The sequence below is a fragment of the Watersipora subatra genome, chromosome 8 (genome assembly GCF_963576615.1).
Source record: "Watersipora subatra chromosome 8, tzWatSuba1.1, whole genome shotgun sequence".
Lineage (NCBI taxonomy): Eukaryota > Metazoa > Bryozoa > Gymnolaemata > Cheilostomatida > Watersiporidae > Watersipora > Watersipora subatra.
Genome location: NC_088715.1, coordinates 65,246,822 through 65,272,435, shown reverse-complemented (window position 1 = coordinate 65,272,435; position 25,614 = coordinate 65,246,822). Strand labels below are relative to the sequence as shown.

The 25,614-nt window shown below is 38.3% G+C and overlaps 2 protein-coding genes across 2 annotated transcripts in view; one reads left to right on the top strand and one right to left on the bottom strand.

Moving 5' to 3' along the window:
* LOC137401375 (filamin-B-like) overlaps window positions 1-25,596 on the top strand; it is a 65,131-nt gene extending 39,535 nt beyond the window's left edge. The window contains exons 21-31 of the mRNA XM_068087693.1: window positions 1,704-1,871; window positions 4,906-4,953; window positions 18,166-18,408; window positions 18,637-18,762; window positions 19,789-19,935; window positions 20,707-20,875; window positions 22,834-22,967; window positions 23,167-23,277; window positions 23,620-23,745; window positions 24,390-24,561; window positions 24,672-25,596. Coding sequence (XP_067943794.1) covers window positions 1,704-1,871; window positions 4,906-4,953; window positions 18,166-18,408; window positions 18,637-18,762; window positions 19,789-19,935; window positions 20,707-20,875; window positions 22,834-22,967; window positions 23,167-23,277; window positions 23,620-23,745; window positions 24,390-24,561; window positions 24,672-24,951 — 1,724 coding nt within the window. The 3' untranslated portion in view covers window positions 24,952-25,596. The remainder of the gene's footprint in view (window positions 1-1,703; window positions 1,872-4,905; window positions 4,954-18,165; window positions 18,409-18,636; window positions 18,763-19,788; window positions 19,936-20,706; window positions 20,876-22,833; window positions 22,968-23,166; window positions 23,278-23,619; window positions 23,746-24,389; window positions 24,562-24,671) is intronic.
* Window positions 10,669-12,634, bottom strand: LOC137401908 (uncharacterized). The gene is made up of 2 exons (XM_068088382.1): window positions 12,025-12,634; window positions 10,669-11,861 (listed from the first exon to the last, which is right to left on the bottom strand). Exons 1-2 carry the CDS (start codon window positions 12,632-12,634, stop codon window positions 10,951-10,953), a joined length of 1,521 nt encoding a protein of 506 aa, XP_067944483.1. The 3' UTR covers window positions 10,669-10,950.
* Window positions 25,597-25,614: the final 18 nt, after the last annotated feature.

Sequence of the window (25,614 nt, the reverse complement as noted above, 5' to 3'; positions counted from 1 at the left end):
GAAATTCTTCTTTTGGTCAGATTAAGATTATTTCATTTAAAAGCATGACTTTATTATCGTGTAGGCTTTTCGATCTTTCCTAGGAAATTGATAGCTGAATAAGTTCATTCGCACTTCCAGTAGTTCTGATTAATTTGACCTTTTCACCTCTGCCTAGGAATAATATATAATAGTTTCTTGAGCTGCTCATATCTTTCAGTATTACTCAACATCTGTCCTGGAAATAGGTAAGTCACAAAGGTAAGTCACAAAGACGACTCTAGGCTTGATCGACTTCTTAACTTAAGAAAATTGTTTCTTGTTTTTCCTGTTATTCTACGTTAAATTAGCAAATAAGATTTAAGTCTAAAATTTTATAAACTGTTCGCGTTGTTGTATTTGTTGTTGATTTGTCATTGTATTTTAGCTCTGTTTAATACAGGCGACAATATTGTCAAAAAATTTTCAAAACTTCAGTGCTGTCAGAAGTTATAGGACCACCTAATAACTCAAGACTTTGTTCACTTTGGCATTCTTGCTGGAGCCATGTTAATCCATTTAATTACCACATATTGCACATCTCTAGGTGCAGAAATAACCCCTTGTTCCAGAAAACTAAAGCAAAAGCCTTTTCGTCTCATTTTATAATAAGGATAATGGAACGACGCTTTCCATGCCCACCAATTATTACAAGAGTTGGTCAAATTATGCTGCAATAGTATCACAGAATTAATTATCTAAGAACACGATAATAAACAAATAACTAGGTCATCTTTTGTTGGCTGTCAAGGTCAGTCGCATACGTATTTCCATTGAAAAAAATCAATTGCCAATTTCTGCTTATTGCTCTATATTAATCATCAGACAACTCTGCATCTGTATCTGGTTTGTGGTGGTTTCTAGGAAAATTAAGGCAGTAATTCATTGCTACCAGCAAGCGTCTGTTAAAATAGGAGGTCTCATAATTTCTGATGACTCTGTATGTCTCCTTCCTTGACTCAACCAAGTCTTAATCAAACAGCTAGAAGTTTGCTTAAACAGAGCATCGTGTCTGTCTTACATAAAACTGAATTGCGTCTCTGTTATTGTATTACTATATATTATGTTATTAATTATTTTTATATTATCATATTATAAATTCTCTAATATTATATCATTAATTCACCATGATTATAAATGAATTTTATTTGAAGGATTCATTTTATATTTGCTCCCAGGTCTTAGCGAGTCTTATCAACTGATTGGTGATTGGCCTTCTGGTGGTAGTTGAGTAGCCAGTAATTGAACTGGAATTAAATTTGGCTCTGGTTCTCTCTCGGCTGTCTAAATAGTAGGGAGTATATTTGCTGTATTTATCAGACTACACGAGTATGTTATTCACACGGTGAACATTATCTGTTCAACATAATTCCAACCTACCATACTGAAGACGTAACGTCTTGAGTTGGAGACTACCTGACTTGACTAGTCAAATGACAGCGCTGTTGTTCTTCCTTTGACTCTCTTGCTTTGCCACGATTCATTGGCAGCTTAGGCTCAGTTTAATATAGAAGCATTATTAATTGAATGATAAAATATAGATAATAATTTATTTAAAATAAGAGTAACGATGTTAAGAAACAATAATAAATTCTTCCATAGTCGGTCTTCGGGCACAAAATAAAACAAGATTTACTCTCTGTTCTTGATTTGTGTTCAAATTATAGTCAATATGTGTACTGTAGTGGATGCTAGAAGAGCGGGAAAGGGAGAGATCACAGTTCAAGTAGACCAAGGGAATGTTCCCTGCAGTGTAGAATCAAGTGGGGATGGCCTCTACCAAGTCTCGTATATCAGTAACACCGTTGGAACACGAAATATAGACATTCTGTTCAACAAGTGCCCAGTCAAAGGTAAGGAATAGTAAAGGTAGTTGCTCGACTACAGCAAAAAGGTTGAGGGGATCGTCTACCACCCATCCTTTAAATAACTTGGAAGCTAAGCTACTGATCATACTGTCATGTTCTGTGCACAGTTCTCTCAGGCATTAATACTCCATTGATCAGATACATAGCCTTTGGTTATAAGCAGACAACTCTAACTTGAAAACAGCATATTAACAGTGCCAGTGCCTTTGGCAGCACCCAAGTGAGTGATTCCCACAATTAGTACCACAACTAGTACTACAATTAGTACTACAAGTCCCCAAAAAAACTCATCAGTGTTGGCCATAACAGCTAGTACTACAAGTTTCCAAAAAAAAACTCATCGCAGTTGGCTATAACAGCTAGTACTACAAGTCCCCATAAAACTCATCAGTGTTGGCCATAGCAGCTAGTACTACAAGTCCCCAAAAAAAAACTCATCGCAGTTGGCTGTAACAGCTAGTACTACAAGTCCCCATAAAACTCATCACTGTTGGCCGTAACAGCTAGTACTACAAGTCCCCATAAAACTCATCAGTGTTGGCCATAACAGCTAGTACTACAAGTCCCCAAAAAAACTCATCACAGTCTGCCGTAACAGCTTGTACAGCAAGTCCCCAAAAACTCATCAGTGTTGGCCATAACAGCTAGTGCTACAAGTTCCCAAAAAACTCATCAGTGCTGGCCATAAAAATATTCACCACAAACTTTCTGTTCTGCCAATAATAGATCTTCCTTCCTGCGTAGATTGGAGCTCCACTAGTGAGAGCTATATTTTTTAATAGACCTGGCTATTTGCTCAATCTCTTCACACTCATAGATCTCTACAAGTTCTTAGCAATATCCCCAGTTGTAGACCTCATTGGTATCAATAGATATGAAGGTGTGGTATGTAAAGAGCATTCTTTCACTTGTATATGTTGTACCTTGTTGAGTCTCATAAACAACTCCTGTTTACTGTGGTATTTACATGTCTCTGAATGCTCCTACATTCAGCAACCTTTAGACTGGTATTATCCGGATAATGTTAACAAGATGACCAGCAATTTCTAAATGTTTGACATGAGCTGGTGTCTAATTAAGGTTCTATTGTATTTTAATATTTAAAAACAAGTTTGTCTACTCGAGAACTTTTTGCGTCATATTCGAGGGCTGTAAGAAAATCACATCAGAGTCACGCATCTAGCAAATCATTAGATAAAGAAGAATGAGAGACATTTTATGAATATGCAGCCTCATTACTCCAGTTTTATGTTCTGGATAAAAAAATATTATAGGTACACAAGCTATTAGTTTGTTTACATTTAATGTATGTATAAACCTGGCATTATCTGCAATCCAAATAACACATTTTAGCGGAAGATTTAGGAATACATATGAACCATGGTATAGCATATAACTCCTATCTGGTATAACAGTTTTTTATATATTATCACCTTTCTGATAATGGTGTAGCAGTGGTGTGATACCAGCCTGCATTGTGTAATATATAACATACACTGGACAAACTTGTATTAAGGGAGCAGGTAATATATAACATACACTGCATAAACTTGTATTAGGAGAGCAGGTAATATATAACATACACTGTATAAACTTGTATTAGGAGAGCAGGTAATATATAACATACTCTGGACAAACTTGTATTGAGGGAGCAGGTAATATATAACATACACTGCATAAACTTGTATTAGGAGAGCAGGTAATATATAACATACACTGTATAAACTTGTATTAGGAGAGCAGGTAATATATACGGTAACATACACTGTATAAACTTGTATTAGGAGAGCAGGTAACATATAACATACACTGTATAAACTTGTATTAGGAGAGCAGGTAATATATACGGTAACATACACTGTATAAACTTGTATTGAGGGAGCAGGTAATATATAACATACACTGCATAAACTTGTATTAGGAGAGCAGGTAATATATAACATACACTGTATAAACTTGTATTAGGAGAGCAGGTAATATATAACATACACTGTATAAACTTGTATTAGGAGAGCAGGTAATATATAACATACACTGTATAAACTTGTATTAGGAGAGCAGGTAATATATAACATACACTGTATAAACTTGTATTAGGAGAGCAGGTAATATATAACATACACTGTATAAACTTGTATTAGGAGAGCAGGTAATATATAACATACACTGTATAAACTTGTATTAGGAGAGCAGGTAATATATAACATACACTGTATAAACTTGTATTAAAGGAAGAGGTAATATATAACATACACTGTATAAACTTGTATTAAAGGAAGAGGTAATATATAACATACACTGTATAAACTTGTATTAAAGGAAGAGGTAATATACTTGTAAGGGAACAGGTACTATATGACGTAGACTGAGGTCTTTACATTTAATAAATTGATAGAGTAGACAAAGCTGAAGATTATATCGTTGTATCTGTAGGAACATGTACTCCAGCCTTTTTGTCAGGTATTCCATGGTGTTCGATCTATGAATTTTTGATCAGCATCCAAAAGAAAAAATTCTGATTTTTTTGTTCAAACACTGATTTGCTCACTGCGTGAGATATTCATAAACCGAGGTTGTTGTGTACTTGCATTCCCGTACTTACATTTATCTACATACATTAGGGACTATCATTGTAATAGAGGTATTGTAACTATTACATCAGTCTTGTTTATCATACTCTATGACTCATCCGTTCACTGCTCCAGCTGCGTATGTCGAGTTAGATAGGACAGCGCGGTCAGAAACAATAGAGCATGTCCGTAACGGATATCGTATGCAGAGGTCAATGGTTGTAAATTCTAAGGAGCTAACAAGCTTTTCCGACATTGTTTTTGTGACACCTGAAACTTCTTTTGATAGCTAGTATTTTTAGTATCACAATGGTTGATGTTATGAGACATCGCTTGCATGAACTAAGAACAACCTCAGGGATGTTTCTATGGAAGGAGTTGTGCTGGCATATTCTCTATGGAGCTCATCACCAGATACCCATTGTTATCCTGTAAAAATGTTGTTACAGGTTCTCCCTTCTACTCAAGTGCTGCAGCAGAAGAAGCCCCTCCTGCAGGTAGGTGTATGCGCTGTTTCACTCAGTTCTTGGGCTCACTAAGTTGCTACCTGATGAAAGTGTCTAATGTAATCTGTCTCAGAACTGGTCAACTCTGGTAAGAGAAACAGATGCAGCCTTAGATTATTTTTTTGCCTCCTACTATGGCCTGTGTACCTCTCTCTGTGGTCAGAAAAATTAGATGCTTTTAGGAGGCTGGTAAGTTGTCTCCCTTCTCCAAAAAGTTGTAAGTTGTCTCTCACACTCCTGCAAGTTGCAAATTGTCTCTCACTCTACTGCAAGTTGTAAGTTGCCTTCCATTCTTCTACAAGTTTTAATTTGTCTCCCACTCTCCTACTAATTGTTAGTAGTCTCCTACTAGTTGTGAGTTGCCTCCTACTCTCCTAGAATGCGTTAGTGAAATTATTATCCAAAGTCTCTGTCGACAAAATACATGAAACTGTAAAATTGCGACTAGGCAGCTATTCGTGGGGAACAATCACTGAACCACTTGTGAAACACCCTGTAGTTGCGATAGATTGCTTCTGCAGGTATTAAATGTAGGAAAAATCTTGTGTTGAGTTTGGTGTGTGGCAGCGAGGGGCAGCGATCTAATCTATTGACACAGTGATGGGTGGTAAGGTGCTAGGATCAGTACTGTAATCAGTTTATTGGTATGCTAGCTCTGCTATGTAGGCCTCTTCAAGTTCACACGGAGAATTTAGTGCCATAAAGTCTCGTATTGCCCGTCAATATCTAGTGTCTTTAATATCAAGGCAAACTGGTAATAAAAACCTCTTCCTATTGATTACTGCTTTATTTAGTTTCTGAATGTGATTGGTTTTCACGCATTCAGTTTTTTACAAAAAATTTTTTATAAAACATTTGTTCGAATAGTATATACTTTTTACCGTAAATATTTGTCATCAAGTTTTTAGGTTATAAAACAGCTTAACTGAAGGTTTGTACTAGTATGAGTTTATTTTCTCTAACATGTAATGGTTTGGGTATTTAAAGAGAATGTCAAAACAGGTTAACTTTGTATGCCAAGGTTAGACTCTCGGTTCATCTTGGAGACAAAATGTCTCTCAGCAGATCTTTCATCTCTCTCTAGCTAATTTCTTTACCTCCGTAATCGTGTTCCATTCACTGTCATATTACGTGTAAGACCTTTTATATGAGAGGTCAGTCATCGGGCACCAATTTACTATCTCAAGTTTCTAGTGTGTATCGCCGGAGGCTCTATAAAGGCCGCCCTCTAGCATGAGATATCTCTCTTGAGGCAGAGTACAGCTGATTCTATTATATCATGTTAGCTGTGTCATACGAGCTGTGATTACTGGCCCAGTGGAGTGTTCAACTGAATTGACTAGAAACGAGTGTACACTGTAGTTAGAGTACTGAATCAACTCTGGTCTGACTAGTGGAGTGTTTAAACTGAGTTGACTGGAGACGAGTGTACAATGTAGTTAGAGTACTGAGTCAACTCTGGTCTGACTAGTGGAGTGTTCAACTGAGTTGAGTAGATATTAGTGTACGATGTGGCTAGAGAACAGAGTCGACAGATGCCGTGGAGTTAAATCATTCTAAGTCAAATAGCTGATTAGACAGCGAAGATGTTCAGTGGCTTTGAATAATGGAGATTAAGGTGCTTTCTCATAGCTGAGTTGTAATGAATTACATGGATTCGTCATCTAAAGACATATGACTTTTAGCAGAGTAGTTTGCTTGCTTTTCTAGTCAGTTCATCATGTTTCTGAAAGACTCACTTTTCACTTACATACATCTGATGCATGCTCACATAACGATAGAACCACACTGATCGTTACAAGCCAATTTAAAACCTAAAAAAGGCTCTAATCTTGGCACATCCACGAGCTAGCATTATCTGGGACAACCTTTTGTTAGATTTCTAGAATTTTATTACCTGAAATTTTTATAGATGGAATTTTGTATATTCCCATAATATCTTTATTTCTTTAGTGTATCTACCTGTGTGGTCTCTCAAGGTCAGACCAATGTCAACTGAGGCCTAGATTTGTGTCCAGGGATTGGCTTTGTATAACACATATTTTAAGAATAGATTTTCCACTCTAAACTTGCAAATTCTATTTACTTGTCCATTTGAGGAGTTTAGCAGGGATGAATATCATATTTTAATGACTTATTCAAATAATGCCTGTCATGTCTATCATACTGTACACGTACTTTATCATCTAATACCTATATAGCAATACAGGGCTGACACACTCTGTCTTAGCAAGTAGGCAATATATCCAGTATGTATAGCTAACCTTGCTAAACCAGCTGTGCATCGATGGAAATACGCTGGTCCCAGGAAATAACCTCTCACTGCTAGCTGCCATGGCTACCTATTGTCCATACAATCTCTCTCTGATATCATCAGTAAACTCTCTCCTTCTTAAACTGTACATGAGATGTTGGTTGATAAACTACTAGCAGGAAAGTCTAAGAATAAGGGTAGAGATGAAGGGTGCCCAGCATTGCCCACCAGTCTTTAAACTCTATACATGGAGGTCACTGTGTGAACTGAAGCTCTGTCCATGCAGGATGTTCTCCTTAGTGTTTTAGTACTTTTTGGAAAGGCATTTGCATTGGTAAATGGTAATACTAGTTTGATAGCAAAAAGAAGCAGTGATTTGCATTTATAAAAGTTAAACAATTGCTAATGATCAAACGACTCACTTCATTTCCATTTACCTTTTCTACTAGGTACCCGGGACATCGCATTTTTATTATTAATTATTTACGATGTTTTACTGTGAGTTTGTTTTAAAATTGCTTGATTTTAGTTGCGTGTTTGTCTTTGGGTAAATTTATTTGTCACGGTTAATAAATTGTTTGTCATCAAACGTGTTAAGTAAGAATGAGGATTCTAATCTCATTACTATTATTGATTGTGTGATCCCATTCTGTAATGGCAAGATAATACACCAAAAGTACGGCTTGTTTTTAGCCATTGTCTGAAAGGCATTCATCACACCAAGTGTCATAAAATGATTAAATTTCAGAAATAGCACCTTTCATGAAAAATTTCACTGTCTAATTTCTATCAAGAAGGTATGATATGAGCAAATAGAAAGCGTAGTAATTGCAGTGGCCCGATTTTATCACCATGTAGAACCGTATGTTATCGTTCATACTACTTACAGCATATTTCTAATTTTAGCTTTTTTGATTGTACAACTTCTCTTGAGCAAAAATGTAAATATGTTGAATCAAACTTGGCTGACATTTAGGTAAACATTCCAGTCAGCTGAGTTAAGCTATACCCAGACTATGTAATCATGTGGTACCTGGCTATAAGTGACCTTCACAAATAAACCTAAGTTGCTGTTGACAGCTGGTTGCAGGTAGCTCTGTTGACAGCTGTCGCTAGTAGCTTTGTTGACATCTGGTTGCAGGTAGTTCTGTTGACTTAGATGTATAGGCAGCTTAGCTGACTGTGAGATACAGGTATTTCCCAAGTTGCACATGTGACACGCTTACTTGCAGCTCAAATCTTTCAGAAAAGTGTCGTTCCTACTCAAATTTGGCAGTGTACACAGGCATTTACCTTTGAGACTCAGGGCTTCTCTGTGCAAGAGTAAGATACGTGTCACTGCACCTCAATATTAGACAGTAGTTGTAGGTCCTTTGAATTTGGGCTACGCGACCTAATAACCTTATATTGAAATTGGTGTTCCTTTTTGTACCGTGAACTTAAACAAGGTGTTGCATATGCAAAGTCAGTACATACAAAAATGATTACTGGACACAACTTTATTGTAATCCGGAATAATTCCTTCATGAAACATTTTATAACCCTTTGATGCATTTGCTCATGAGTAGGATCGCAGGTCAAGGACAAATATGAACTATTGTCGTTATTATTGTTGTTGTAGCTGATTATCGACTCAATCCAAAATTTTTATGCCATGAGTAATGTGCCAATTCCGTATTATTTCCTTTTGTCTGTGGATGTTATCAAGCTTGCTAGAGATAACATAGTTTCCAGCAATAATACTACTATTACTGTCAATATAGTTATGGGTATCATGTTAGTAGACGTTGCTAAGGAGTCTGTCTATCGATAATAATATTATAAGTAATATTATATAACAATAGCTCTTGCTTGAGAGTCAGCAAAGTGTAACATTATTTCAATATTTGTCTTTTTGATCAACCTTGTTTTAAAGCTACGGAAAACAGTGCAAATCTTTCATTGGTAGTGGCACTAAAGTTATTAGTATATATATATATATATATATATTTATATGTATCACTTTTTTGGCAATAATTTTATTTCAGACAGAAATGTTTTCCAAATTATGTCATATAAAGATCATCAAAACAAATAACCCATTTTATTAAATTTCTCACCGTGTACACTTCTATAAAGTAGGCTATTGATCAGGCAGCAGTATAATGTATAGTCAGCATTTTGAACTGACCTTTGCTGGAGGTCAGAGGAGGCTAATCTAAATTTGTTCTGATATAAATTAAAATATAAAGTCTATTGTAAAAGTTTCTGAAATTAATACATCACAATTACGAGCCACCTTCCCGACATTCTATGGTGATGTTTGGGAGTGGCTGAGCTACTTTTAGGGTTGCTCCAATAGGGGACGGCTGCAGCCACCCGCATCGCGTTTGTTGTCAGCGCTGATTGCCTGCTATTTCTGAATTTTATACTCAACTTTGCTCTAAAACTATTTCTGTCTCCTGCATGCAGCGGCAGCACTCGCTGCCTTACCTAAATATGGCACTTTGTTACCCATTGAAGAGGGCAAAGCCTTATCCACAATGCAAATAGAATTTACTCTTCAGAATTTCAACGGGCAATGATTAGGATAAACAGTAGCTTATTATGGCTCAAGGCTGCTACGCATGTAAGACAAGCTCGTAATAACTAGGATTACATGAAACGCGAGGGTTCAGTGAATGCCACTGTTTGAGCTCATTGTCACCTCCGATTGTCAGATCAACGCCCTTGTTTTTTCTCCGCCTGCGTCTTTGTTCCATAAATTCTTGCCAACGCTCGCTGTTTATGCCCGGGTGTGAGAATGTTACACTATGCTAACCTCAGACTGTGTCTTTCAATGGCCAACAATGCCTCTCTTTTTCCGTCGTCTCCCTTGGAATGCTCCCTATTCACTCGTACCTCTGCAACCTATTTATGCAATATCCGATGGTTTAGGAGTTTACTCCTTCCTTGACACCATATCTGTCACATACTACGTCTCTACTGTTTCACAGCTATATTGTTCAATTATAACATGTCCCCTCTTATTGCGCAGTTTAAGAAAGGTCTTGAATGACAGTCAAATGAATGTCTCGCCCTTCCATTCTGCTCAATGACAAACTTACCCTTACCAAGTATATTTGCCATGCAAATAACCAAAGAACTATCCTATCGGTAAACAAAAGCCTAATTGGCTGAGTCAGTATTTTATAGAACTTAAGCTATTTCTTACGTACATTTTGTGTTGTCACCATCAAACCTCTTGTTAACACAATGACGGACATGTAATAATATGTATATTAATATTGTAATTTATTTTGTCAACTAGGAATGGCAAGTCACAATAGAAATCCTAAAGATTTAGTTTTGGTTTTGCTGAGTTTTATTTCATATCAATAGTGACGGGCAATACAGGTGCTTCCTGGTGCTTCCTTGTGCTATCAATACTGGTGCTTCCTAGCCTTTCATAAAATTGTTATATATTCTGACCAGGATAAAACTTTTCTCCCCTTTTTTGAGTCAGCAAAACATTGACCCTGTCAGTGGAACTATTCGGTATGGAAAAAATATATTTCATGATTAGTTAATAAGTAAGTCTATGTGTAGGTGACTCTATCAATAGATATGTACATACGAGTATCACAGTAGCAGCTTCGATATTAAGGCAGATCCTAATCTCTGTACAATATAAAAAAATAAGCTCTTTAGCAGTAAATGAGTGAGCGGGGTCTCTGTATAAACTAGTAACTGAAGCTATAGGAGGATAGCCTTAGTTAGCTATACACACGGTGGGCTACATTCTCCTCCGTCCCATCCCTGACCTCTGCTAGGCATTGTTCCCTTTTAAGTTCTAGCGTACGGAGGCGACTCCTCCGCTCCTTGCGTCTCAACTCTCTCTCCTTTATATCCAACTTAGTGAGATGTTCTGAGATGCAATTGTCTGCACTCGGTACTTGAGCGAACCGTTTTCTATAGTCTATGGCTGTCTCACGACAGCTTGCACTTCGACGAATCCGCGCATCAATCGCTGTCTTCAGTTCCCCCAGCATGTCTGTATCACTTCTCGGCAACCGCTGTGAGTGATTTCGTTGTAGTCGATTGTTATTTCTCTCTATAGCCTGAGGCACAACATTTGATGTGTCAGTAAGCAGGTTTCTAGAGGTATTCGATGGAGAAACAGCTCGTAGGCTGCGCCGTGGTAGAGGTAGTGGTTTGTGACCATATATTCCATTCTCAACAGTTTGTAGAGATTCTCTTGTATTCTTTTCAGCTATTTGGGTTTCACTTTCATCATCCTCATCTGACTCATGCTGACCACACCCACACTCAGAACTGCATTCATGATGGTCGCCATCGCAGTCGGACTCACAGTTGGAGTCGCACTCGCCGTTTACTAGATCCTCTTCTTCCGAGGGCTCCTCATCGTCCCACGAATCCTCTTCTTCAGATATTTCTATCGCCTCTTCCTCATCAACCTCTGAATTTGCATCTATTCCTTCCTCCGAGTCGTACTCAGATTCTTCCGTATCGCCTACTTCAGGCTCACCCTCAGAGTCACTGAGCAGCTGATCATCTGAGTTGACTTCACTTTCATCTTCCACTTCCTCACCGCTATCATATTCCAATTCTTCCCCTTCGCTATGCTCGCAGTCGGTGTGGCAGATGTGCCTCTCGACATCCTCGTCTGCAGAACATACATGAAATCTTACAGAGAGGAAAGGCCCAACTCGTCACATCTTACTATACTAGAATAGAACACGTTGGCATGGAACCCTACATGTATGTAGACATGGGCCTTAGATACTAAAGCTCTTAGTAAAATATACAGTCATCTGAAAGCTTCTTACCTTCCGTGTCCGAGTTTCTTTCTATTTCCTCCATATCTGAGTGGTCAGTCGGCTCTCCATGCTGGTCTTCGTCTGCCGAATATTCCCCATCACTGATCATAATAACCTCTCTATCAAAAGTTAGCATGTCTCTTGGAGTGCTTGTAGAAGAGGAGTTTGTACTCTCATCCATGTATGGAATATCCAAAGGCGGTCGAGTGTCTGCTGCCACAGAGAGATTTAATCCATTGGCCAATTCTGAGATTGAGCCTGCAGCTGTCCGATAGCTAGAATCGCATGACATAGAACTATCAAGCAAAGTGAAATCCTCAGGTTTAAGGCTTCTCGCCGTAGTATTTGGTTGATATTGCTTGCTTTCTCTGCTCTCCTTGTGGTAGCCATTCTCTGCTACTTTTGTGTCACACGTAAGAGAGTCTGTTGAGTGTCGGTTCCTGTTTGAACCACAGAAGACAGCGGTTATCGCTGACACCATGCCACCCATACTTCTAGTGCTGAGCCTTTCCTGCGCTCTACTTGCACCTGCTGATTGCAGGCTATAGTGTGAAGGGTTTGTGCTGCTTCGGTGAGCAACCTCGGTTAAGTGGCTCCCACTGCTTCCGACAGACGACATGTCGAAGGCTTTACTAATAATAGAACTTATTAAATACTCGAGCACACGCACAATACGCTGAACATTGTTTCACCAGTAAGACAATGTTTGTTTTTGTATTACTCCATCCCTAACACATGAGCTAGGCTGTGCGTCTCCTGTCGGCTTCTCGTTTCTCCAGATGATTAGGCCTGTTACCTTTAATCTACGTTCAGTTCGTGGGTCTTTCCTCCCTCACCTTGTGTTTGCTTAAATTCGCTCTAATGTCTCCAAGTGTTCTCTCAAAATCTTTTTCCGTTCTAGCTCTCACACGATCCTGCCTCTGATACTAACAAGAGTAGCATAGGTCTGCATAGATGTTCTCAGGGTGTCCGTCACTCGCTTATGTCAAAGGAAGATGCTTGATGCCAGATAATATTGTTTGCTCGTAGGCGGGCTTTGTGTCACACACAATGCTGGGTTGAAGTTACACATGAAATGGAGAGTGGGAGAGAATATGGCTTATGTATATATTAAGGGGGAGAGCTGGAGAGGCGTGTCCGAAGGGAATGTAATTGTAAGAGGCTAGATGAGGACAAAGAATTACATATTAGCTATAGGTAACCAGACGGAGTTCAATCGCATCAATACGCATGAGCAGGCCTACAATGACCAATATTATCTTTATTCTTAGTAATTAGGCCAAGCTGGCTTGCTTATCTGCACTTTCATTCATTCACCAAATTCCTGCTAATATTTGCAGCGTGGAAGGCAAATATGATGTAAGCTTCATTCACAGATGAATAAATCTGTAGACTTCCATTCTAGTCAATTATTCGTCACTCTCACGCAAACTTTAGACTGCGGATTTACAATTCGGCAATGGGTTGGTGTTGAGTTTTATGGTTTAGTTAATTAGCGACTGGTGTACTCACTTTTAATACTCAGAAAGGTGCTGTGTGCAACAACACTCAGTATGTCATCTTGTCTTTACAGTTTCTCATCTTGTATTGTGATCTTTTCCTGTTACTGATGGGAAAGGAGCTGCACCCAAGCAAGCATTCTCTATTTAAAGTTATACTAGTACGCAAGCAGTCCCGTCTGCCGTGAGATGTCATGTGTAATAATTATGCGCACAATTATTCTTAGCTGTGGCATAGTGGTTGAGTTGCGCAGATGGTACCCCGCTTGGCTATAATCTGGATATTCGGGTTCGATTCGTGTGCGGTGTAGTCATTTTTCCTATCGTTCTTAGTGTGGCCTCGGACAGACGGACAGACGACTCTTATTGCAGTAAAGATCATTGTAAGACTTTATTTAAGATAAGATTGTATTAAGAACAAGTCAGCATAGTAAGTCAGCATGTCAAGTCGGTCAGTAATTCCCTTGAATCGTTACAAAGTTACATTGTTGAGCTTGCTCACTGTCATGTGCTACTGTATCTCCATCCCTCTTTGTCATCTTTGTGGATTCAGTCATGTGATTATGCGTCAGACACACTTAACAGTTGTCCATACACAAATATCAGTTTACAATAGAAACTCGGCCAACCATTGATATATAACAGTTTAATGTCAAATACACACGTTAGGACTTGACCCGCTTCACAACACAAACTGATATTAATGGAATAAATTGTTCTAATTTTTGATTTGCTTTGTTCATTTTTCTGTCCCTCCCAGTAGGTCAGAGTATGCCATCAAACAATAGTGCCACGATTTTAAACATAGATCTCAGCGATCAAGCTAGTTGGATACACCTAGGGCAAAGAACTAATTACATTGTGTCGGTGAGTCTGCAAAACTGACTGATTGCCATACCTGATTGACTCATATTCATACTTGATATTTGAACCATTCTCCTGTCCATCGACGGCGTTGCTACAGCGTTAGCTGGAGTTGTCTCATCATTATCTTATAGGAAACCCAGTCAAGTAATCATGTTTTATAGCCGCAGTTGACCTAAGCGCTTGATTCTTATGGCACGTGCCAAGTTGCCATGACGATAGAAACGCTAGTATAACAATGTAGGATAAGAAGAAATACTTGAGATGTCGTGTCTTCACACAGGTTTGACATAACTGAAATATAAATAGCAAGGCTGTGTACGCTTACAGCCCGTTGTACTGGCTATTTTGGTTGTTCCAAGCAAGAGCATTTAAATTCAAAATGTATAAGAAATCGGTTATTTACCAAATATTTTTCTGAAAGAAAATTCTCTTTTGTAGTGTAATTATAACGGAGTACTATATTTTACAAATTCATTACTGGCTGCAACTACTTGTCTCATTTTGACAGTTTTGGCAGCACCTCCCCTGTTCTGTTCTTCATTGTCACATTTCATCTGCTGTCCAATCACATGATGTACATGTAGCTATTATTACAGTAATGAGAAATACCTTATCCCAACACATATGCTAACCACCTCGAAAGATTGGTAACGCCCCAAACATTTCCATAATCGTAGTAGCTAAGCTTATGGCAGAAGATGCATACACTGACAAACAAAGCAGGTGTCAGTTTCCTGTCTTCTAGGGTAATTGCTCATGTTAATCACATAGCTTGGTCAGCATCATTTCTGTGTTTGGTTGGGGGCCATTTCTGCACCCGTTAGCTATTGTCCTACCAGAGTGCAAGTCTAATTTATCTACTTATCTTTAGTGTCTTTTCCGTATCTGTGGTACTTTTAATATGTCTGGTTTGTTCCATTGTAAAATTTTTGTTGGAACCAATTTAATTTTGCTGAGTCCAATCGCTATCATTTCTTTAATTAGCTTAAACATTATGCTACATTCTTGATACGGTCACCAAGTTGTGTTCACAAAACCATGGCAACGGGATGGATGGAAGTTAACTGTTCTCTGGCATACTTAAAAGAAACATTCCATGATTGCTTTAAAACACGGGCTGCCTTTTACATGGTTTCACTTCTATTTTAAATTAGTTCTTGATGATAACTGACTGAATGCAATTGGCTACAGTAGTGCATCCTCTGACCTATTGACCCCTCAAAACCGTTTGTTTTTAGAGTGCGAAAGGTTTGCGAATGGATTGGAGTGGGTTAGGGGTTCGGTTTTAGAACTCATTTGCAAACGGCTGATAGTATATGGCATGAAATCTGTCAAAATATCTTAGATGAAAATTACGTCAGACTAAGAGCTAATAAGAGCAGCCAATAGAAACACAGCAAACTGTGCTGAATTACGCGCAGTCTTTCATAGAATAAAGATAATAGTCCTTCTATTAAAGGGGGGTCTGACACAAAAGTTTAACAGCTTTGTACAGTAGTGACTTCCAAAACCAAGCATAGGCTTGCCTGTTCTTCATGTGATGGAATGTTGAGATAATGACAACTACACATTGCTATTACTGACTACCCAATAGTTGATTGAGCAAAATGTGGAAAAATTAGGCCGTTCATATATTTTATTGCGGCTAAAGATGTGAGATTTTGCCTGTGCTGCTTTGTTATATATAAAATCTTTGCTAAAAACATGCGAGTCCAACTAGTATCCATCCATGCTGACCTCTAGAGATTTTACTATTAAAGTATTACATTGCTGACAGTGATAGACAGCGATACATAGTGATAGACAGCGATGAGTAGCACTCTTGGATTCCTCAGCCATGCATATCTGAAGATATAGCTACAATGACAAAAGTTTTATAATTTTATCATCCATAAGATATGTTATTGTGATGGATATTAGGCCATTTAAACGAAGATCTTAGAACCATTGAACGAGAGAAAAAAGTAATAATGTTTTGCTCGGTACATTATGTGTGCACAACTATAGCAAGAATACTTCACGTTTGTCATTGACCCACACTACAGTTTTTGAGTACAAATTGTGTCGCAAGGAAATTGACCTTCAGTAAAACAAAATTCTTCCCATAATCAATTTTTTAGAGTTTATAGAAAAATTTTAATGTTTTTGCTGTTTATAAATTATTCATGCTAACAAGAGCATTACAGCGGACCATTACAGTGGACCATTACAGCGGACCTCCGTCGTATGACATTATATTGGTTCTGGTGTTCAGCTCATTAGGTAAAAATGTCCTATGGAGGGTATAAGAACCTATAGTAATTATTTAATGCAAATACCCGGTAAAAACATCAAAATTTTTATATACTCAGTGTACTTCTTAAAAATTGTTATGAAATAATATAGTAACCTTAGTAACTATAGTTAGTTATTTAGGGGTTATGATCTGCAATAAAATGGAACATTGCTATGTACAGTTGTACATGTACTATATGGTGTTTTTATCTCGAGACAGACACAGTGGCTAACGGTGGTGTGAGAGACTTGACAGCTACGTGTTTGGTACGGTAGACTTTTGTCATGCTACGTAGCATAGACTTTGAATTTAACTTAAATGAATTTAGAGTACTAAACACAGCCACACACTTGAAGCTAAGTTTTAGTACGTATTTTACTAAACTTAACTTTAATTTTGTTATCATCTTAATTTTTTATTACCTGTTTCCGGCTTTAACGCTTTTTGTCTCGCTTTCGCTATAACTTTTATCCGACCTCATTAAAGCTTTTTCACCTCATTAAAACTTTTTTCAAACTAATTCGACAAAAAAACGGAGCGATGCTTTTGAATTTTGGAGAGACATTGTTAAATAAACTGTAAGACAGGAATGCTGTAACCCGTGGGTCCACTGTATTAGCATAGCCAGGGGTTAATATATCACTAGCATGTGATAGCATTATGTAATATAACATGTTATAGTAATGTGTAGGGTAACAAGCTGTGGTATTTTATGATAATGAAAAATGCAGAATAATGTGCTGTTGAGTGATGTAGTAGGTAATGTGAACTGTAGTAGGTAATGTGCGCTTTAGTAGGTAATGTGCGCTGTAGTAGGTAATATGTACTGAGTAGGTAGTATGTACTGTAGTATAATACTGTATACTGTAGTAGGGTAATATGTACTGTAGTAGGTAGTGTGTACTGTGGTAGGTGATGTGTACTGTAGTAGGGTAATATGTGCTGTAGTAGGTAGTGTGTACTGTAGTAGGTAGTGTGTACTGTAGTAGGTAGTGTGTACTGTAGTAGGTAGTGTGTATTGTAGTAGGTAATGTGTATTAATCCTGAGGTTCTGGAAACCATGAGGCAATATAAGGTTCTGGAAACCATGAGGCAATATAAGGTTCTGGAAACCATGAGGCAATATAAGGTTCTGGAAACCATGAGGTAATATAAGGTTCTGGAAACCATGAGGCAATATAAGGTTCTGGAAACCATGAGGTAATATAAGGTTTAAGCTTGAATTACATTTTGCAGCTGAGTTTATGCAAAATACTGAAATAACATAAGAAATACATTCCAATTTTGGCCACTGATGTCTGACAATCATCTCGTGATTTTTATAGCCTGAGGTCATAGCATATTTCTCTTTTAGTCTTCATTTGTAGCTCAGGTACATCTTGTATACTTGTACAAAGACTACTATATAACTCATCATTCAGCGCTGTAAAACTCTCGCTACAACTGCCGGACATCAATCTTACAGGCCATATTTCAGATATATGCTCAAAACCTTGTCATTCTTTACAGGGAGGACTTCCTATGTCAAGCCAATTCCCACTGTTTCAACATCGTATGTGGTACCACCACCTGCTGTACAGCCCGTGTCTGTGGCACCAGTGCCTCCTGCTGCTACTGCAGAGCCTTTGCTGCCAGACTATTCTGCTATTCGTGTCCATGGAGATGGTCTAAATGTTGTCGAGGAGGATAAGGTTACAACCTTTTTTATCAGTCACGCCGGAGAAAAAGGTCAACCTGATGTCAGAATTGAAGGTAGGTTTTATTTTATTTTCATACTGCTGATACGAGTGCTCGTCTGTCATATTTGCTACTGTGTACTAGTCTATCATATTTACTACTGTGTACTAGTCTATCATATTCACTACTGTATACTAGTCTATCATATTTACTACTATCTACTAGTCTATCATATTTACTACTATTTACTAGCTTATCATATTTACTACTGTGTACTAGTCCAGCCATGGTTTATTTTTCTAGGTCGTCATTCGGTTGCTAGATGTGATGTACAGGCAATGGACGATGATCAGTACAAGGTCTCGTACATACCTGTCGAGACAGGCTTGTATAATATACATGTTAAGTGGAATGGCAGGGATTTGGAAGGTAAGGAGAAATGCTTTGTTATGATCAGGCATTTCGTTGTAATTGAACGACGAAATTACATTTTATAAATTCATCCTCAACAGAGCAGCGAGCTAGTGTCAAACAGGTTTGGTGGGGTTTACGTAGGGTCTGCACGTTTCCAAAAAATCCAAAAGAATTCTAGCAGGTTTTGTAGGATGAAAGTAGATGACCGGGTTAAAAAAAAAAGATCAGTAGGGTTCAAACAAGGTTAGCATGTCGTTAATAGTTAACATGCCGTTAATAGTTAACATGTTGTTAATAGTTAACATGGTCACAATGGATCGTTAAGGTTTTAAGAAGATTTTTACACTATGTGTTTACTTACAATAAAGTTCCCAATTGCTCTCGCACCAGTATATTAGAAGAGTTGAAGTTTATAAAACACTCACTCTGGTTAAAAGTAAAATATAACACTGTGCAGCACAACTTGCTTTCTGTATGTCTCACATTCAACTGCCATACCGTAATTAACGCAAAGCTTGCTATGGCTAACACCCAAAAGCTAAAAGATTATAAAATGTTGCTATATTCTTGGTAACAAGTGAAACAAAGATAAACCCCTAATAGAAACGCCTATTATATACTAATACGCTTAATATGTTGTACATTTACACCACAGGACTTGTAGTTGTTACCTTACTTAAAAGTAAAAACACTGAAATTATTTATTGTTCAATATGTGACCTACGGCACGTGTTGTCACCTGTTGTGACCTGTCGGTCAAACTCGTAAATAAACAGACCAAGTTAAGCAGATCAAATTTAGGGCCTTAGGCTAAATTAGATCAAATAGATTCAACTTAGCGAAAGGCAGAAGAGAAAAGTTTTTTGAAAGAGTTTTAAAAAATTGCAAAAGTTGGTCACTTTTCTTTTTGCAGCATATCTTTGGGTTATATTTACATGTAGTTAGAAAGCATTGGTTTTGTTAGCTTGGTCAGGCAGTTGTTAAATTGTAGAAATGTAAATACGAGGTAACAACACTTTCTGTCTCATGCTATGCCTGCAGGATCTCCGTTCTGCTCTAAGGCTGTCAACCCCCGAAAGGTGAGGTTGGAAGGCGACTGGGCAACCCACTCGGATGAGGAAGAGAGGCTCCTCCTTCAAGTATCACAGACCAAAAGATTGCTGTTTGATATCAGCAAAGCCGGGCCAGGTCAGTCGCTGCCAATGCAATCAATCCTCATTTACAGACACCATGACATACGAATATTTGTTTTGACATACAAAGTAATTTTCAACATACAGAGAACAAAGTTTTTTGAAGCAGCTTTGAGGATGAAGTTAAAAACAGCCGTTAGAAATCAAAAAGTAAGCTGTAAAAACAATGGTAAATATACAAATTAAGCGAACTTTCCTCTTACACCAGATGTAATTAATTACATTTGGTGTAAGGGGAAAGGACATTACCATGTATTTCTATCCCTCACTCAGCACCGAAATAATGCATTGGAGAACTTATACTTCCATTCAGGTTTTTATGAGGTCTCATAACAACAAAAACCTCTTCAACTGATTTGTGATGGTATTCATTTAGTTTTTACATGTGATTAATTTACATTCAGTTTTCTACATGTTTTTTATTTTGTTTTTATGTAATATGTCATTATCTAAGTAGCTATATATAGTTCATCAACCTCTACGACTGATCAAAAAAATACTATGTATTCTTGTGTGATTTTTATTCTTGCGTCGACATGCAAAGGTAACATCGGAACAAATTAACTTTGTATTCGATGTTTAACTGTACATGGATTGCAGTGTTACTCTTGGGTTTGTAAAATTGTTCTCTCTCGATAAAACCCAGAATACAGCACTACCAAGTCCAGCTACTAGTGCTGCACTCAAACTTATTCAAGGTTTTCTGCTTTGCCTGAAGCTGTAGGAATTGTTCAGCATTATATGATGTGTAACATTTTCCTTACAGGGAAGCTCAGCGCTGCTGGCAAGCACCTTTCTACAGGCGCGCCACTACAATGTGTTGTGAGTGAGAGAGATGAGTATCACTATTGGGTAGACATCGTGGCTGGGGAGCCTGGTGATGCGGTGCTGAAGCTCACCTTTGGAGGTTACCATATTCCAAACTCTCCTCTGAGGTATCTTCTTTAGTACAGCCTTTGTCAACCGTCTCTTCATCTGGTTGTCTGTGATTTTACATTACAACCCTTCCTCTACGCTTTATAAGTAGGATACAGCCAGTTGGTATAGGAGTTACAATATCAAATAATACATTCTTCATAACAACTTTTTTTACTCTTACGAAAGACTCATGAAAAGATGATTTTATCATTTCGACTACATACACACTAATGAGGATAGTTTTCCTACTTAAGTACCTTTTTCAAATCGTACCGACGATCGCTAAAGAAAAAGAAGTTTAGTGCAAGTTCATGTGCAGGTAACCTTCGACCTTAGCCTCTGACCTAGTACAATTGTACTAATTGTGTACTGCTTAAGCTCTTTTCAGTGGGCCTGGCATAAATGTTATGAATTCTGTGGGCCTGACATAACTGTTATGGATTCTGTGGGCCTGGCATAAATATTATGGATTCTGTGGGCCTGAGATAACTGTTATGGATTCAGTGAGCCTGGCATAAATATTATGGATTCTGTGGGCCTGAGATAACTGTTATGGATTCAGTGAGCCTGGCATAAATATTATGGATTCTGTGGGCCTGACATAACTGTTATGGATTCTGTGGGCCTGACATAACTGTTATGGATTCTGTGGGCCTGACATAAATATTATGGATTCTGTGGACCTGGCATAAATATTATGGATTCTGTGGGCCTGAGATAACTGTTATGGATTCAGTGAGCCTGGCATAAATATTATGGATTCTGTGGGCCTGAGATAACTGTTATGGATTCAGTGAGCCTGGCATAAATATTATGGATTCTGTGGGCCTGACATAACTGTTATGGATTCAGTGGGCCTGGCATAAATATTATGGATTCTGTGGGCCTGACATAACTGTTATGGATTCAGTGGGCCTGGCATAAATATTATGGATTCTGTGGGCCTGACATAACTGTTATGGATTCAGTGGGCCTGGCATAAATATTATGGATTCTGTGGGCCTGACATAACTGTTATGGATTCTGTGGGCCTGGCATAAATATTATGGATTCAGTGGGCCTGACATAACTTATGGATTCTGTGGGCCTGAGATAACTGTTATGGATTCTGTGGGCCTGACATAAATATTATGGATTCTGTAGGCCTGACATAAATATTATGGATTCTGTGGGCCTGACATAAATATTATGGATTCTGTAGGCCTGACATAAATATTATGGATTCTGTAGGCCTGACATAAATATTATGGATTCTGTAGGCCTGACATAAATATTATGGATTCAGTAGGCCTGACATAAATATTATGGATTCTGTGGGCCTGACATAACTGTTCAAACTGAACATAATATGTTCAAAGTTAGCAATACTTACAGGGACTCACTAGTTTATCATCTGCCACGGAACGGGCCGAATGTTATGCAAACAAATATGTGAGATTTTTATTTTAGCCATATTAGAGCTACAAAAGTAGAACAGTATTTTAAATTTTTACTCCAACGATATCAATTACTATTGACTTTAGTTACGGTGGCTAGTCAGTCCTTCTTCGCTCGAAATCAATTGATGCAAATGTGTCGTAATTTAAAAAAATATATTTTCAACCTTAATAATTTCATATCTGTAGTTTTATACTTGTTGATAACTGGCTAGATAGTTAAAGGGGTGATGACTCTGTGACCGTCAGTATCTATAATTATGTTCTGTAGTGAGGCAGGTTTTGCGCTATATCGCTCTATGGTTGAATCACTTTATGGTTGGCAAGTCCATGATTAAACTGTGCCCTTATGTCAGCCAAGTGTATAAAAATGGTTGGAAGTTTGACTGCTAAACCTGCTAAATAGACTTGACTACTATACTTCAAACCCGAAGATATTTCCGTGACATCTCACAGCATTTGAGCCCATGTTAGTCGATTAGTGTTTGTATTTGTCTAATGCTCACAATGTATAAGAGTTTTTGTTTTACCTATTGCAGTGCATTGGTCTCTGAGCCCACTGTGATTGAACCTGCCAGAAGAAATAGGGTTCTGCTAACCGGTGATGGATACCTGGAACCTACCGTGGGGAAGATCTCAAACTTCTACATCGATGGAAGTCTCGCTGAGAAAGGCAAGGATTCACGCTTAGAATTAGTCGCATTACATCAGAAGTGCTAAAAACAAACTGTCAAGCTCAACAGTCCTAGAGATGAAAACAATGTTTAATATTGTACTACAAACTACCACAATATTTCAGCTGGTACATGATTCACTAATGCTTACGGTGTAAAATAATCTAGGTTTTCAAGTTAGTTTTATGTATTTTGTAGGTGTTCCCCAAGTAACTCTAAAGAACTCAAAACTGGAGGTCATGGATGTTACACTGGAGCAATTGTCATCTGATCAGGAATACAGGTGCTCCTATTTGATAGACCAGTCAGGTACCTACATGCTGCACATCTCCTGGAACTCTCACCAAATTGAGGGCTCACCTTTCACACTCATAGCCAAGGAGACTGCTGATTCTGTTGTCTCATCGGATGCAGGTGCTGTTTCCAGCTGTCTCTCTCCATAGCGAGTGTTCTTCGTCCGTTGAAGCCTGCTTAGACTTCAACTGTAGCAACAATGACTACAGTTGAAGCCTGCTTAGACTTCAACTGTAGCATCAATGACTTCCCGATGACTTCATTGTTTTATCACCTTTAGAACCATCGATTAGGTTGACAGGATGTTCCAGGTTGTTGACAGCTCTGACAAGGGTTTTTGTTATTTAGATGGTCCAGAAAAGATTCATGTTCATGGACCCGGTGTGCTGCCAGGCATACTAGCCAATTTTGATGGTACTTTCTATATTGATACGGAAGGAGCCGGGAAGGGTGACTGTGAAGTCAAAATTAAAGGGCCCAAAGGTAACAATTTTTAGCACGATGTATTCAGTTATTGGGATTACCAGCTTTAGCGTTGTCTGGTCTTAAGGCTAGTTCACACAGTATATAGACATATTTCAGCGTTGATGCCACCATACTTCAGTGACAACAATTACAAACTCATCCGCATCAGCGAATACTCCGCGTTATAATGTTCTCATTTTTCGAAGGAACCTTTTTGTTTCCGCGCGCTTGACTCAAATACTAGTCCTGCAGTAACTATCATAAAGGGAAACAGCTTACTCTATCCGTCAAAATGGTCGGCATCCGTCAAAATGGTCCATCAAAATCCGTCGGCATCACCACCGCCGAAATGGTGCACATTGTACAGGCTGCCGTTGATGCTCGGCGAACTTTATGCAATGCTTGAGGGCTACAAACCTTTCTGACGTATCTGTGTTGCGTCGTCGGTATATATTCACCATATGATATAAATATGATAATATGAATGTGTAAGTCAGCCTTTAGTAGGGCTACACTTAACATACTGATCAGTAGATAAGATTGCACTGTGCACTCATCAGTTAGTAAGAGATACAGTGTGCACTCATCAATTAGTAAGAGATACACTGTACTTTGTAATGAGTGAGCAGATGTTGAGGTAAACTTTCCTTCTTCCCATGCAGGAGATGTGAAGTACCGCTCATCACTGGAGGGTCCCAAAAAGCGGCTCATCCAATGCATATATGAGCCGACAGAGGTCGGACTCTATGTGGTCTATGTCAAATGGTCTGGTGAAGAGATAGTAGAGAGTCCCATCAAGGTCTACATCTTTGATACATACGATGAGCTCAACAAGTTAGTAGACACTTTAAAACATCCAGCTACAAACCTTGATTTTTTATTATTTCATTGGTTGACCTAATTATGATCAGTTTAAATCACCTCCACTGAACATGTTTGCGCAGGTTCAAGGACAACAATGAATTGCCTCGGTTCATGATACCACAAGATAATCTCTCCCTGGACACCTACAGCTCACCAACTCGACGAGCTATTAGAACAAGATCTGAGCCTGTTAATGGTAATCTGGTGTTACGCGGCCCTCCCATACGAGCCAACACCACTGGGCCACGGTATAATAATGCATACGAAGGGAAGCTCTCGTATTTCGTTGTGGAAGAGAACAGTCCCATTTACAGGGCCCAGGAAGATCAAAAGCAGTCCGTATTTATAGCTAACCACTAATGCTGTGTTCATCTCTTACATAAAATGAATTAAGTTGCACTTGGCTTGTAATTGTTAGATTAGATGAACTGGTAGCAGTGCGCAACATATTCCTAACCACCTTTGCTAATTAATAGAGCTGCTAGTATTGATACTGGCTAACAAGTGTCTGCAGTAGTATCTTGCTGATCATATTTTAATCATGGATTTATGCACTCACCACACCATTATTTAATGTTTAGTACATAATTATATATTTAATATAATTAACATATTTTTATCTCGTATTTCAATAAAGCTATTATATCACCATCTCATGTTTTGCTGGCAGCAACAGTCCAAAATGATCGTCTTCACAGAGTTAGCTGCAATACTCATGTTAGAAAAATCAGCGACAAATGTGAATTGAATACAGCTTGCAATACTGAAAAGCACCTTACACGATTGCACATGAGACAGCCAGACTCCAGTGCTGTCAATTTTTACTATCCTGTTCCCATACACGATCGGTAATCACTAAATGATAGGAACTTTCCCTTGAGTCAGTGTAGTTTCTGGTTGCTATGCCAAAAAATCGCAAGCACTAGATAGATTATAACAGCAGTGTCGCATTGTTCTTATGGCTCAAAATAGTAATTCAATTGACACAAAGAGGGTGCAAACCTTTAAATATTGGACACTTAT